At 37.0% G+C, this 15,906-nt stretch overlaps 2 protein-coding genes across 3 annotated transcripts; one reads left to right on the top strand and one right to left on the bottom strand.

Annotated features, from left to right (window-relative positions):
• Positions 1-62: 62 nt before the first annotated feature.
• On the top strand, positions 63-6,890 carry RB195_021628 (uncharacterized protein; the record flags this gene model as incomplete). The annotated part of the gene is made up of 6 exons (XM_013451920.2): positions 63-74; positions 274-423; positions 2,485-2,526; positions 5,904-5,969; positions 6,201-6,330; positions 6,883-6,890. The coding sequence occupies 6 exons, from the start codon at positions 63-65 to the stop codon at positions 6,888-6,890; spliced, it is 408 nt and encodes a 135-aa protein (XP_013307374.2).
• A 1,046-nt stretch (positions 6,891-7,936) lies between these two features.
• Positions 7,937-14,729, bottom strand: RB195_021627 (uncharacterized protein; the record flags this gene model as incomplete). Of its 2 annotated transcripts, none has more annotated exons than XM_064208471.1 (14): positions 7,937-8,009; positions 8,752-8,910; positions 10,021-10,124; positions 10,373-10,575; positions 11,362-11,437; positions 11,501-11,625; positions 11,689-11,769; positions 11,822-11,924; positions 11,987-12,095; positions 12,165-12,238; positions 12,483-12,590; positions 12,658-12,732; positions 14,309-14,464; positions 14,622-14,729. In XM_064208471.1, 14 exons carry the CDS (start codon positions 14,727-14,729, stop codon positions 7,937-7,939), a joined length of 1,554 nt encoding a protein of 517 aa, XP_064064352.1. The 2 variants fall into 2 exon arrangements, with proteins under 2 accessions (XP_064064352.1, XP_064064353.1); XM_064208472.1 differs by having other exon boundaries at positions 11,822-11,915.
• Positions 14,730-15,906: the final 1,177 nt, after the last annotated feature.

The raw sequence follows: 15,906 nt of genomic DNA, 5'->3' as shown, positions 1-15,906 counted from the left end.
TAGAGGCGGGATTTTAGGCGTTCGCCGCACGCTTATGCTTACCACAATCAACCGCTGTCGACATGGACAAACAGGTACGGTAGCGAGTGATCAGTTCTCGCCAATTTTGATGAGTTCACGCTCCCTCTAACACTGTCCTCAAAGCCTAGCCTCAAACAATCCCGTATATGTTTAGTCAAACTCATCTTTTCTCCGACATAACATCTACTAAATCTTCCACTAACTTCCACATTCATAAACCGTTCTCTTTTGTTATCCGAACTCTTATTCCAGACTGAAGAATGTGGTTATTGTTGCCTAACGATCATTGCACTTTCGATAGCGTTCTGTTCGGCGGTGATTACGTTTCTCGTCGCTAACCATATGTATACTGGTCTTCCATGTCATGATGATCCTCAACCGTATACATTAAAAAATGAGGAGGTCAGTTCAGCATATGGTATATCGGATCATCCGATTTTTTCACGTACTTGTCAAATCGTTTAAACATCAACAACGGACGGATCATTCGAATCGTTTATGTGCGCGTTATGATTTGGAGTTCATCGTATCAGCTGACAAGATTTTCGACATGACCTCAATAGATCTAGTATTTTGCATTGTTGAGCGTCAATGACAAAAGTGCTTTGATTGGAATGAAGGCCGAGAGTAGAGGGGATTAGTGGTTGAATGATTCTGGTATTTCTGGATTTTTTCCCCACCCCACCGACAGAATCAATCATTATAAAAATGTTAGTTATTTCACTTCCTACTAAGTAAAACTTCACTAATAAATAGTAGAAATTCGATTTTTTTTTCTGTTTCTCCTCGTCGTAATTGTCATAGCTCAACAAACTGGTTTCATCGCGTTATTCGCCAATGCGGCAAAAGAAAAAAAAACTGTCTCCGATTGTTGCTTTTGTGCCAGAGAACATGCCTCTTAACAGATCCATAGAAAAGTGAGGTTCTTAGGAGAGAACAAAAAGAACTCACAAGAAGCCGGGACCAAAGAAGTCTTCCGTGACGATAGTAAACATAGGTTAATAACCTTACAAATACGATTACGACAATGAGGTGCTCTTTATAAATCCACGATGGATGTAATGTTAAGAGTTTGTGTTCTTTTCACAATCAGAAATTCCTAGAAGTACCCATAATTTTTGTAAAGTGAAAAATTTTCTATGCATGTACCCCTCTTCTTCGACGCTGTGACATTCTAAACGTCACATCCATCATTTCAAATAAAGATTTCTTAAAAATTAAATTCTAAACGTTTAGCTATACAATAATGAAAAAAATAAAAGACCATCATTGACAATTAATAAAACTACCTTTCAGCTACTTATGAGCAAATTGTAACGTCGTTTTTTTTTTTCTAAAATTCTCTTTCCCCTGCTACTGTAGAACATTCTTTTCCGGACACTTTTCACGTCTCTGGATTGATTTCTATTCCAAAAAGGCAGAGTGATCAATAGTTTATGGGTGTAGTGAAATTTCTGGGAAAGAACCAGATTACTTCTGTTATAGTGGAGCACATTTGTGTATATGTTTCTTGTTGAGTCCAAATTTACCAGGAAAATAATTACTAATTAGAATAGTTACTTTCGAGGAATCCAGAAAAAAACCACAACCATTTTAAATGAATTGTGGATAGTTTTTTTTCACTTGCTCATCCTTTTTTTTAAAACTAAATTTTCCTTCTCCACCTAATCGATAGTTGTCAGTTTGACATCTCTGCTTATGCAGATTTTGTCTTTTTCAAAAAACCATTGTAGTAAATAATTTTCTAGCCAGAATCAAATGTCTTCATGATCATCGTATTGAGACATATCGTCACTGAAAATGCCGAACTATTTCCTATCCGTCATCGTTTATTGTCGCTGGAACTGAGAGAACTTGACACGTGATAGTCTTGCACTTCTCCACGAACACAAAATCTGTGAACATTGAACCTTTCCATTGTTCATTTCTTTTTCATTATCATGTCATGCGTAAATGACAACACATTCGACGAACTACGTGTTTTATTACCACGAATGAGGCAACCGAAAAATCGTCTGTGAATTCGTCATTCACCTTCCGATATGATCGTATGATATGACTATAAAGGGGGGTACGATTCATGATCCATTGCCAGAAACAGATAGACGTAGAGAAAGTGAACAGCATTATTGTTCGAATAGCTATTTAATTAAATCTAAATCTAAGACGTTTTTTTCTTCTAATAATAGTGAAAATTTACGATAATACTATCAATTTACACTACTATAAATCGATTGTTTTTGATGGATGTAGTAGAATGGTGGATGGAAGGGGGGAAGAAGACATAACGAGCCAGTCCCGAGACGCACACAACTTGTTCTTACTAACAACGCCAACAGCGCAGAAACAATTGCAGCAGCATTGAACGTAATCCATACACGGCTGGGAATGTGTATAGAATGATATGTGAAGAGAATTTGTGAATTATTGAGAATTTCACCGATATAATGTATCATTTTTCAGTTATCATGGGATGGAAGTAATCGATTAGTTGTCGCAAATAAGGTGAGTACCGGATACGGATAAGTACGATTTTCACTAATTTTTTTCTTCTTCTCGCTTCTTCTTCTTTTATTACATGGTACCGACGATAGACTGACTGTTAACCCGTAAGGAATTTCTCGAGAATATGATTGGAATTCGGCCGCGAACTCGACAGATTCGCACATTCCACATTCGTTCGCGTTCGCTACTCTTATCCGCCATCCATCGTACCGTTCAATTGATGTATATGATATATTTCATCAAAACACACCAAAAATAGATGATCGGTCAAGAATACATCATTAATTTCACCCCAATTACGAGTGACACCATCACAACTTACAGATTTTGAATTAAAAAAGAATCTAAAAAAACAAGTCAAGTCTAATCAGCAAATATCTGGATTTTATTCACAAAAACAGCAATTCAAAGTAAATCCTTTCCTTAAAAATGAAAGTGAAAAATTCTGATAGATCGCATAATCATTTGGCACTTGTAAAAGTACTGAACAGTTATGTACCTAATTAACGATTACAAAGATTTTTCATCTAAAGCCCTAGGAATCCCTTCATTGAGTAACGTTTTCATCAGATTGATTAATCACATGAGAAGAACCTTAGAAGGAACCTTTATAGAGGTTCCGCTTCCTGCCCGATCGATCGGAGGTTCGAATCCGCCCTGGTGCTCACCAAGCCTTTCATACCTCTGGGGTCGATAAATTGGCACTAGAATTGTCTGGAATGATAAAAACACTGACTTGACACATCGGCTGGGTCCCACAAGTCATTGTATAAGCCAGTTACACGTTCCTGAACCTTAAACGATTCTGAATTGAAGTAAACGTGGGGGCGCATCCCAACCGGATTGATTAACGCCAGACACTTTATCCTTTATCCTTTATTCCATCTTTTATTGATTTCAACGAATTTGAGATCACACTTGGTTTTTTTTACGCACTTATGAAAGAAATAGAGGGACCCTTTTGCAAATATCACAAACCACATGGAATCTAAAATCTTTAAAAATCTCTTCCTCAGTGCACCTTGTAATGAGCGAATCAAAGAAACATTAAACAATAAAGATTAGTTTAAGAAAAGGTAAATAAATGAGTCAACAAATTGAATAAATAAATCGCACGCGATACTACATTCTCAATATTCAGGAGGAATAAGATTGTGATCTATCGCAATTAGTGTTTCCATCCTTTTGAATTTTAGAAATTTTCTTCTTACCTTTTTCTCTACTTTATTTTACAGTAGTATACCTATACTGTACTCATATACACACCGAGTTAGTAGCGGAAACTACAAAACATGTTGCAGGTTAAAAAAGTTTTTGCATTAACCTTTAGGTTAACCTTTACTATTGACATAAGAAATTGACAATTGACATTGACAGCTTTTGTACCGTGTACTAGAACATGTCAAACCAGTTAGTGTGTAACATAGTGAGACCTTGCTACACACTATTACTACTGCAATTACTACTTCAATTTCTGCACTGAGTTCACAGCAATAAATTAAGACGAGAGAGATCCGAGACCAACGGTATTTCAAGCGAATTCATAGTGGATCAGTCGTTTGAGAAATTTTTGTTGATATTCTGCCTTCATTTTTTTCCTCAGAATTAAAACTTAACTGATTAAAAATTAATGAAAAATTCGAAACTTTTCAGAAATTTATTAATTGAACGAGCTAAGACTCATTCTCATGCAGCGGAACCTAAGTTTTTAGAAATTTAATTAAGAGGTCATCTATAGAAAAATCTTCCAGATGTAATTTCATCATGGCAGTTGAACAAAGTCGGGTTCATCAAAAGTAAAAAATCACGTGAAAACAGTTTTCAATTCATACATAAGGCACATGATCAAAATATTGAATTAAAGGCATCACCCCACGAAACTGAGGTGCTACGGATTTCAGGTGGAGTATTCGTTATACGGGAGAGTAGGTCATGGAGAGGGGGCGATTCCGTACATTTCTTCCTGATTGCAGTAAAAAACGGCCCGGAAGATGCGGCGTGTGCAAACGGCTGGCGCGCTCCAGTCGAACTCGTGGAAAATAGCGTGCCGGATCGCTCCAAACCATATCTTCCAGGCCGTTTTTTTACGCCAATTAGGAAGAAATGGACGGAATCACTCTTTTCTCTATAATCTACTATCCCATGTACGAATACTCCACCTGAAATTCGTAGCACATCCGAATCGTGGGGTTATGCCTTCAAAGAAAACTTCTAAAAATTATGTGAAATAAATGAAAATCAGAACCTTTTGAAAACAGAATTTTGAACTTTCTCTGAAAAACTTTGAGCGATTTTTGTTGCAGCGTTGGCAGTCAGTTGTACATGAAACTGAGTTTTAAAAACTCCTGTGAACCGCCCACTAATCCAAGAGAAATTTTAAAAAGAATCACAACAACAAAAAGTTGTCCTAAAGTATATTCTCCCCTTAACAATAACTTAATTATTTCCAAAATACAAAAGAAAAGAAAAATTAACAAAGTAATGGTTACAAAATGGTTAGTTGTTGCAGTACCACATTATTTTCCTATTGAAATATCCTAATACCCATTAGATATTGTCATTGTTATCATAAGTAGTAATTTATAAAAAAATTAATTCACTAGATCATTACTAAACATGCATTATTGAAGTTAATACTTCATTAGTGTTATCAGCACATCGCTGGATTGGTCATAAACCCCTTAATTAATTTGACAAGAAATAATGAAAACGAGTTTGATCTACTATTAACAAATGAAGTCCACAAAACAGTATATTCCGGCGACGACCAGCGATTTTCGTATTGGGTATTCATACAATTACTTCGCATTTTAATTTTTTTTTTCATTCTAAAAGAATGGGAATTTTAAGTAGTGTTATCTGGAAGTCTCATTGCTTCTTGATAATGCTGGGATTTTTTGATTTTTTTCTGTTGTTTTTATAGTATTAAGGCCGTTGTTATACAGCAAAAAAAAGCGGATTTTTTTGGAGCGTCGACAAAAATCGACAGTTCTTTCGATAACTCTCAAATTTGTACAGTGATTGGATAAACGGGTAACAACTTCCATTTCATCGTTGACCAGGTTCTAGGAAGCAAAGACAGGAATACATATATTATATAAAAAATAAATATAAGTGATATTAGAGAATGAAAATAAAACACAAAATATGATGCAGATATAGATAATAATAATAATAATAATAATAATAATAATAATAATAATAATAATAATAATAATAATAATAATAATAATAATAATAATAATAATAATAATAATAATAATAATAATAATAATAATAATAATAATAATAACAATAGCAGTTTCAAAAACAATAATAGTGATATCCGTTATACATGTACATACTAAGCTTACTATTATTTAGCGATACTCTTCCAGAGAATCATTGTTGTGAGACTGGACGACCTCAAACGTTGTTATCTTCTGCCAAGTCGCCTTGCTCAGGTAATGGATTTTGAAACGAAAAGTTTTTGTTGTACTCTCTAATACATTTAAGGACCTCATTGACCCCACATTTTTGAACTAACTTGTTATCATTAAGCTCCTAAGAACAAGAAAGCAAACAAATGTGTACCTGTTCGTGAATTGTGAATCTCATATCCTGATTACTTGCGGAAAATTTCATATGTAGCTAGTTTCTCGGATTTATCGCTTACCACCTGTGTTTCTCTTCAGAATGGTGATCGACAACAATTTGATATAGTACCTGAACCACTTACAAAGGCTATTGGAACACATTTTGCTGGTCCAGAAGGATGGAAGTTCTGTGATGGCCTGCCAGTGTTTTTACTAGAAGAGGCAAAAAGTCAGTTTACATAGTCACAAATACTATTACTCGTTATTATTATTATTTAAAAAAAAATACATTTTGGAATTCGTACACCGATCGACATTGGATTTAGCAGTGCTGACTCGGAAGTTTTGGAAGATCTGGAGGGAATAATTAAACAGCAGGAAGTAGGGTTACGTGAAGTTAGACACAAAATGTCGTACGGTTTTGGATGAGAGGTGTTTGTGGATCTTGATTTCGCTGGTGTTGGTGGAGCGCAGTTGGAAAGAGGTTCGAAATCGATTGGTCCGTCGATGGTTCGAAACCGCTCTAGGCCAACCAAGTTTTTTTTTTTTTAGATTATTTTAATATCTGAAAGCAATAGGTTAATTATTAGAAGTCCCATCACATGGTCGCCTTGAAGCAATGTAATTAGTCAAGGATTAGCTAAAGCCGCACATCGTTCTGATAACTGTTTTCGCACAGCAATATTTCCTGCACCTAAATTATTGGCTCGTAAATTTTCCAGACTTTTTTCTAAAACGTTATCCACCAAAATCTATTTAATTTTATTTTACAATAATTCAGACGAGTAACTGAATCCGGATCGTCAGGACCTCAAAAGTCGAGATTCGTCGTGTATATTTGTTGTTTAATAGTACATAGCAGTTGTTGTTCTGGATTATGGATCTCATTACGGATACGTGAAAGGAAGACACCATCGTGCCTCACGCATAGTTTCGCTCAACTGTACATTACTTTCTACTGAAACTTCATTTCTTGTACAATTCTAGACTTTATCACAAATCTCACATTGTATGTATTACCATGTCTTTCTTACTCGTCTAAACTCGCTTTAATAAACATCTTTATGCATTCATGAAACAGAAAAAAAAACAATCTTTTCAAAGAGCAACGTAAATATAAGGGAGGACAAAGAAGGAACGTACCCAGAGAAAAGACATTATAGTACACGACTAAAGCCGGAAAGACCTCACGGGCGTCGGTCAACTACCTCATCACCTCATAACATGCCAAAACGTATACGGAAAGCGCTTCGAAGGCATATACGAGGGGCGTCTTTGAGACCAGACTATTTCTAAATAGTTATGCCAAACACACATACACACAACAAAATAGGCAATACATTTTGAACGAATAATCAAATAGATGCTTTGGAAGATATAAGTACGACTAGCTCATTGAAAATGACACGAATCCTCCAACTCACTGGGAACACGCCATCAAAGTTTGGTTATTAATTGAATAACCGTCATGAAAGTTAGGGTTGTCCATATTGCCTCATTGTGAGGCAATGATGTAGACAATGGGAGATTGGGGGCAAAAAAAGAGGAACTACAACGTCATCTACCGAGATGATGAGAAAAGGAAGAGCGCGCAATGAGAAGCCAGGAGGCAAGAATAATGGAGAGATATCGAGGTAGACGTAAGCCACCGTGAGGGGGAATCAGGAAGTGAATGGGATTGAGGCGGCAGAATGAAGCACACATTTGAACGAATTACATGCAATAATATACCCAGCAATATGAAAACGAAGATGAAGATGCAATACCAACGTATTGGCTCCTATGCGGGAATACACCGTATTCAAGAAAGTGCTTTATGCGCCCGTGTTCTACAGCTAAACAGGAAGATTCCCGAACGAGCTCGGGAATCCACCGTCACCCTCGGATGGTGGATCACGAGAATGCGATCTGAAAACAGAAACATATCAGATAAAAAGAACAATAGAAGTAGTTTATATTTCAGAAATAGAAAAGAAGGGACTATCAAACTCTGAAAACCTCTTAAAATCAGAAAAAAATCGGATATACGTATAATTTCATGTCCTAAAGAAGAATTCGTTTGTTTATGCAGATCTTATTCGAAAAGAACAATTTCGGCACAGCAAAAAGTTAGATTTCATTACTGCCACGATACATAGTATAAGGTGTTATTCGTCGCTAGGTTACTTACGATACAAACAACAAAAATTGATAATTTAGCTCACTTTTGTTCCATGTTAACGTGTAAAAAGTAATGTCAAACTATTATGACGCAGCCACAGCGTATTTCAGATAACAAATTGAACGGTAGGCTTTGTTTTATAAACATATAACGTTTTATAAACATGGATTTTTTTCCCATGTAGATGCCCAAAATTTGTTCATTAAAAACTGTCTTAAAATGTCAAATCCAATCCGGAAATCTGGAAACTTTTAAGCTCACGGGAATGAATGTCCCATAGTGCATTTTCTTCTACGAGATAATCCATCAGTTGGCAAACTTTAATAAATGTACACAAGAGCAGAGAAGCTACAACTTTTCTTAACTTCGGAAATGTGGTCGAGACTTTCTAACGAACAGAGAAGCTATTTCATTTTACATAATTGTTGGTTAATTAATCAAAGTGTTAGTTAATTAGTAACAAAAACAAATGAGTAAATCGTCACGAACCTGTCACCATCGCGTTCGCGTCTCGTGCGGAGACGTTTCTTGCGTCCATCACCGACATCGGTCTCTTCGTCACTCATCGACTCATCACGGAGCACATTATCCGTTATGGTGGCATGAGATCCAGCGGGGTGGCGGCGTCTCGCGTCATCGTCTTCCCGACTAAAATAAGTGATAGAAGGCGGAAAAAAAACAAATTTGAATATATTTTATACAGATATGAAGCAATCCTCCATTGATACGGAGATTAGTAGGGAAGATATGCGCCATTCGCAAATGTTAAACAGGTTTCGGGGATAATCGAACACAAATACTGGTGAGTGCACAACTAAGAAAAGACTCACTTTTTTCCTAAGAAAGTTGTATTTTAAAAAAATGCAAGATGTTCTTATTATGGTACGGCTTCTCATTAGAACCCATTAACAAAAAGTACGCATTTCTAATCGGTACAGAAACTGAACACAAAATAAGTGCATGGAAACATTTTCAGTGAACTTAAAAAGCAATCAACAGAGGCCAGCAGTAAAAATCAATAAAGGCACAGACAAGGAACCGGGAAAAAGGAACCATTGAATAGTCGCGCAGAAATCTGAAAATCATCCAGAGGATTGCATTGGAGCAGAAAAGCAGAGAAACCGTAAAATGGAGTGTCAGTAGTTTCATATGAACGTTTATAGCAGCAAAGAAGTGGCTGAATAACACAACTAAATGTTCGTGAATTTTTTAAAAAGAAATATGCGTTAACACGTGAATAAACTTCAAATATTCTCTTAACGACAATGCTGCAAAAACTGAAAAACCGTTTTTAGTATTTGAACACTAAGGTGAGTTATTTCCCTGCACGATTTAAAGAGAGAAAAGTCAATCACATTTTCTATTGCATCCATAAATTAAATCAGTTAAGGTTTAAGGTTAATGTTTCTGGCGTTAATCAATCCGCTTGGGATGCGCCCCCACGTTCACTTCAATTCAGAATCGTTTGAGGTTTACGAACGTGTATCTGGCCTATACAATGACTTGTGGTGGCTAGCGGATGTGTCAAGTCAGTGCTTTTATCCGCCCAGACAAGTCTGGTACCAATTTATCGACCCCGGAGGGATGAAAGGCTTGGTGAGCACTTGGGCGGATTCGAACCTCCGATCGATCGTGCACGAAGCGGAACCTCTAACCGCTACACCACACCCGCCCCCAAATTAAATCAGTACCCTTTTAAAAAACACTATTCTGTGAAGGGAACTCGGACTGTAAGGATATGCAATCGAAGGAGCTCACCCATCCTCAAGCGAAACATCCTCAAACACGTTCGTCTGCACAGAAACAGTATCCGCTGGCGGTGTGTTTCCACCTTCGTATGCTCCGTTTACTTCTCCAGAACCCTGAAAGCATTCATTTGTCATTGATCATATGAGACTCGTTCCCCGATTGCACTGCGGTCTACGCGAATTGTGCGAGCGCTCAATACCTCAGCATCGAGGACAACACCACTTTCTGAAGCCGCAAGTTGCGAACGCAAAACGAATCACGCGAAAGAGAACGGATCGGCTAGGGAACACATATGACATTTTTGAAAACATCCATTTTAAATAGTTTGCGTTAGCAAAAAAAACTTAGAACAAAAACACACGTCAGTTGGTTGGCGTGAAGATGCTTTTGTGAAGAATCCCTTGAGTTTGTTTTTCAATGACTGTGACAACGTATTCGTTTCAGCTTCGTCATCCGTCACTCCTCTTTCCGAGTTCAACGCCACATCATCCGTTTCTACTAACTGTTCACGTGATCCACCAATATCACTGTGATGTACATCTGCCAAAACCTGGCTGGTTGATGCTGAAAGCAAATCATCCCTCATCGTTTGGTAAGAATTCCTTTGAATAAACAAGGAAGAGGTACGTACTGAAAAGGTGAGTTGAATAAATAGAAACAGAAATGAAATGAAACCGTAAAAATTGAACGAAATCTTTCCCTAAAAGTTAAATGGAATGTTTTGTTGCCTTTTGCTGTCCTACGGGAAAGAACAACTAGACAGGATGACCTAGCTATGCTAGAACTTCATTTAAAAGTCACAAAGGATTATTTTTAACGTTACTTGCCGTATTTCGAAAGACAGAAAATCTCAAGAGATAATAAAAGATTGACCTTAGGTACATAGAAAATGGAGAAAACCCGTCCTCTAAAGTGAGAAGTCAGACTGAAAATAATCCTAATGCCATCGAAATGACTAGATTACACAGTGATGTGATGTGTCTAAGGATTCGAAAAGAAGAGACGGAAAAGTTTGATTGACATTGAATGAGTGACCTCAAAAATAGCAAAAAACAAACAAACGAGGGTTTCTAGGAACTAGAACTCTTCTAAAACTTTGTCCCAAACCAAGCATCGATAGTATGCAACAATATGACGAATTTTCGAAGGTAACGCCATTAATCTGGTAATTGAACGACAAAAAGTAGACATAAACAAAAAGATTTCGAAGATAAACTTCGACAAAACAACTAAGAAGTAGTTATAAGTCTCTCACTTTCGGCTACATATAAAGAAATAGAGTATCAAGAGCTCGGAATAGCAGCATAAAGAGGTTTTAAAGCCATATATATTTCGGGAAGATAAACATACGAATAGGTGTTTCTGTGCGCTCTTCATCCTCAAGGTAAGTATGCGTAACTGAAGTACTTCGAGAAGATGTAGGCTGCTGTAATGAACAAAAAATGAGTAGAAATCCTACTGCAACCCTACTTCAAGCTTATTTAGAAACCTCTTGACGTCTTTCCTCGTCGCTGGACTCTGAATCGGAATTTTTGGCACCAACACGTCGTTTACACATAGGACAAACTTTGCGATTCTGAGTCAGCCATGGATCGATACACTTACAGTGATAAGCTGAAAACCGTACATAGATGTAGAGCACTGGAAAGATTCAAAAGCTAAAAAGTATGAACTTACTGTGTCGACATGGTAAAACACGCAATTTTTCACCCTCAATGAAATCATCAAGGCAAATCGCACATGTTTCCGGTTCGTCTCCTGCAATTATATCTTGCTAAGGATGGCGAAATAAAAGGTATATATGAATCACCTTTTCGAAATTTCTTCGTTGGGATCTTGCGAAGATTTCGTTTCGAGAGACGTTTGCGTGCAACCCGTCGACGTTCGCGACACAAACGAATCGCCTTGAATATCTTTAAATGAGTGTATATGCGAATAATATTACTACATATAAAACAAAACAAAACTCACGCACCAGACTAATGAGTAGTACAATAAAACAGAATCCTACGACGACAACAAACGGAATAAGATAGCGAAATAAGTCGTAATAACCCGGCGACACTTTGATCTGCACGACATACCTAAACACTTCGCAGTTATGTAACAATTGTAGTGTTTTTTTCTCCTGCTTACTATATAAAAAAGTTTACCCTTTACTGGCTGGATATGTGTTGTTAATTGCTAGCATACACTGGTAAGAGATCATCAGTACAGGGATTCGGACCTTAAGAGATCACACTTATCAAGCAAAATTATGGTAAAAACGTAGAGAAATATCTGGGACGAATACCGAAATTTCAATAATAATAAATCCATCTACAAAGAGAGAGTATATGATAGACTGGATTTTAATACAATTACAAGACTTGAATAGCTGAGCTAGTGCAATATTCAAGAACTGGAATACTAAATCACAACAGCAAGTGACAGAAATAAATGAGTATATTGAAAAGAGGAAAAAAACTCGCCAGATCAGCATATTTACTTCCAGCCATGTCAATAGGCGGTTTACCCTCTGAGTTATATACTATCAACGCCTGAAATCCCATTGGTTCAGCGCGTTGAACATGATAAGCCTGCAAATACTTCATATGAATATACAACCATTTCCACAGTAACTTTCAAAGAAAAATTATAACAAACCTTTTCCGAAAAGCTACAATTTCCCCTCGGAACCAAAGCGAAATTAGAGTCACAGAGAGTTATGTTAGTTGGATACTGAAAGAATATGATGATTGGAGAAATGTTTGAATGTAGAACTTTTTTGAAACGTGATTGAAAGTGTAATTTGCTGTTATTTGGAAAAAAAAATGCCAAAGAGGCGAAGCAAAATATTTTTCACGAGAAAAGCCGGCTCTCAACTGTTGGATGTGTCATGATCAAAATTCTACATGTTCATTTAAAGAGGAGAACAATTTTTGGAACAACAGAGAGCGTTTAAAGTGAAAACATCTTCTAAAGCATACGTTGCAGTTTAATAAAGATAACTGCACGATAACTGTCTAAACCGCTCTCCGCTAATTCACCGTATAGGCAAGATACGCGTTCGTGAACCTCAAATGATTCTGAACTGCAGTCACACTCGTTTGGGGTGTCTCAAGCGGATTGGTTAAAGGCATCACCCCACGAGTCTGAGGTGGTACGGATTTCAGGTGGAGTATTCGTATACGGGATCGGATATTATGGAGAGAGGGGTGATTCCGTCCATTTATTCCTAATTGCCGTAAAAAACGGCCCGGAAGATGCGGCGCCGCACAAGGCTGGCGCGCTCCAGTCGAACTCCTTGTAGAAAATAGTGCGCCAAAATGCCCAAAGCCGAATCTTCCGGGCCGTTTTTACGGCAATTAGGAAGAAATGGATGGAATCACCCCCTTCCTCAGAATCTACTATCTCGTATACGAATACTACACCTGAAATCCGTTAAAATACCACCTCAGATTCGTGGAGTGATGCCTTTAACACCAGGCACTTTATCCTTCATTCTTAACTACGAAATTCACAATTTTGGGGTGTTCACAGTTAAAACAAAGTGAAAGATTGAAGCGAACGTAAGAGAAGAAGGATGCAGATCTTGACAGTTCTCAGCTGCACATTTATATAGATTGTTTCGAAACACTTAAAACAACATTTAAAATAAGAATTAGAAAAATTTTAAAAAAAATAAAAAAAGAAAAAAATGAGAATTAGAACAACATTTAAACAGTTAAAGGCACCGACACATATCAAAATCGTTACTGAATTCTTCACAACAAGGGAATTAGGTAATGAACACAGTGGTATACAGTTTAGGTTGTCAAAACATTGAAATCGTAGTTTTTGAAGGCGAAAGAATGATAACTGCAAAAATCATGTAGTAGCATCCATTTACTATTATCTTAACTAGAGAATTATGATAAAAGATGTCATCACATTTAAATTTGATAAATATTCTCGAATCATTTATTCAAAACCAACTATTTTAAAGCAGCATCGTAAAGCATGCATTCTATAACACAAATGATTCACTCTGTTTGCTCATTTGTTCTTCTGATAACATAAAGTTTGACTTCGTCTCTGTGACGAAGAAACGCAGAGCGGTCTATTTGCATCATTTGCTCACAAAACCGGTAAATTCTCCTTATTGATCCGCAGAAATAAACCAAAAATAAAAAGCTAAACGTCGAACGAAGTGTCAACGAAATAGAGGAGAAAGAAAATATGGAAAACGTTCAGTGTTCGTGCTTTAATATATCCAAATATGAAAGTTTTATAACAATCTGTTTAATGCCAAGAAAATTGTGCTAAATGCACTCACCGTAGAATCTATACATGCCTCGATTGGATCCGCGTGTGTGGCGCATCCGATGGCTTCATGACCAAATGAGAATGTGACAATGTCTGCACCGAAATTAGCGCCAGTAGCTTCACAACGCTGTACAGAACGTCGAATGCCCATGCGAGCAGGTTCCAGCTTAAAAAAAATTACTGTACAAGATGAAAAATAGTATGTTGAATTAGATCCAAACCCTCGTCCCCCATCCTCTCTCCACCCTGCCAAGTCAAATCCGCATAAAAATCAATGTAAAAAAGCATGAATGAAAAATGGATCACTCAAAAAATTCACTCACCACTTCAACGACAAACTGTCCATTCACACAGATGTCATTAATAACCAAGAAGATGAAGGTGTACAGGTGAATAGCCAGAGACGGATAGACGTCATGCAATCGTAACATTCTAATGCTTCGAAATCGTCACTTCAACTCTTTTGAGGATGGCGACGAATATCAATACGCCATAAAACGTCAACTGAAGTAAAAAGCAGAAAATTTTCACTATCATATAAGCGTCGAACTTTCTTTTAGCTACAGAAAATAGTCAATGTTATATTTATGAGAAATGCAAATCAAACAAATTCTAGAAGAATGAAGGGGAAAGCTGAGGAGGTGTTAGCGAAATGATATTTCGAGAAAGTTACCGTAAAATACAAATCACTAAAAAAAAATGAAGATAATGTTATAGAAGAACAATGAATAAGAGAGAACCGTAGCTAGACGACAAATCCAAAGAGAAGTATTTCACAGTGTCCAAATGGTGTGTTAACGAGAGTGTATGCTGGGAATTCCAGAAAATGCGAGCCCAACCGTCTCAAAAACATGGAAGATGTATGAAATTGAAAGCGAACGTGCATATCATTGGTCAGCTGATCAGCGCGCTCGCTGTAAAAATCGATCGATTGCCTCGTACTTACGACATCAGCCACATTGAAAACCGGATTTCATTTCTCGCTCCATCTTATTCATAATGCTACATTTGTTAATAATTCATAACCTTATGAACAAATATAAAAACACATTCACTGGAAGAAATCACGAAGAAAATGCGCCGTCGACGTCATAATCGACGACAGTGACGTTCGTGGAAAATGAGTGGTTTGTGTATGTGAACAAATCACACCGAGTCAGTGACTTGGAAACACACAATTCGTCGCCTATTCGAATAAATAATCATTTTAGGAACATACGTAGTTTTACGAAGCTAATCCAGAAATTACTAACGTGGGTTTCTAGGGAGCAGTCACCTCATTAATATCGATTAGTATTAGGTCCCAATATTTTTTCCTTCCTTAATCAGAAGAAATGTGGCTGGAATGTCTATCGTCGTATTATGTCACCTGTCAAAATAGAATTTACTGGTAGGACTAACGGGACACGTGATTGCTGTTACTAGTAAAGGTTAACAGTGTAACACAAAGCGAATTACACAAAACATAGGACCACGGATCACAGCACTTCAGTTTATCAACACTTCGAAATACAAAGTTCATTTTCGTCAAGGTTATGTTAGCGATAATTAATAACATTTCCCGTGATTGCGTAAAGTCGACAATGACATTCATTCGGGTTCCTTTTT

The sequence above is a fragment of the Necator americanus genome, chromosome X, assembly GCF_031761385.1.
Source record: "Necator americanus strain Aroian chromosome X, whole genome shotgun sequence".
Lineage (NCBI taxonomy): Eukaryota > Metazoa > Nematoda > Chromadorea > Rhabditida > Ancylostomatidae > Necator > Necator americanus.
Note: the sequence above shows the minus strand (reverse complement) of the source record. Positions and strands in the feature narration are given on the sequence as shown.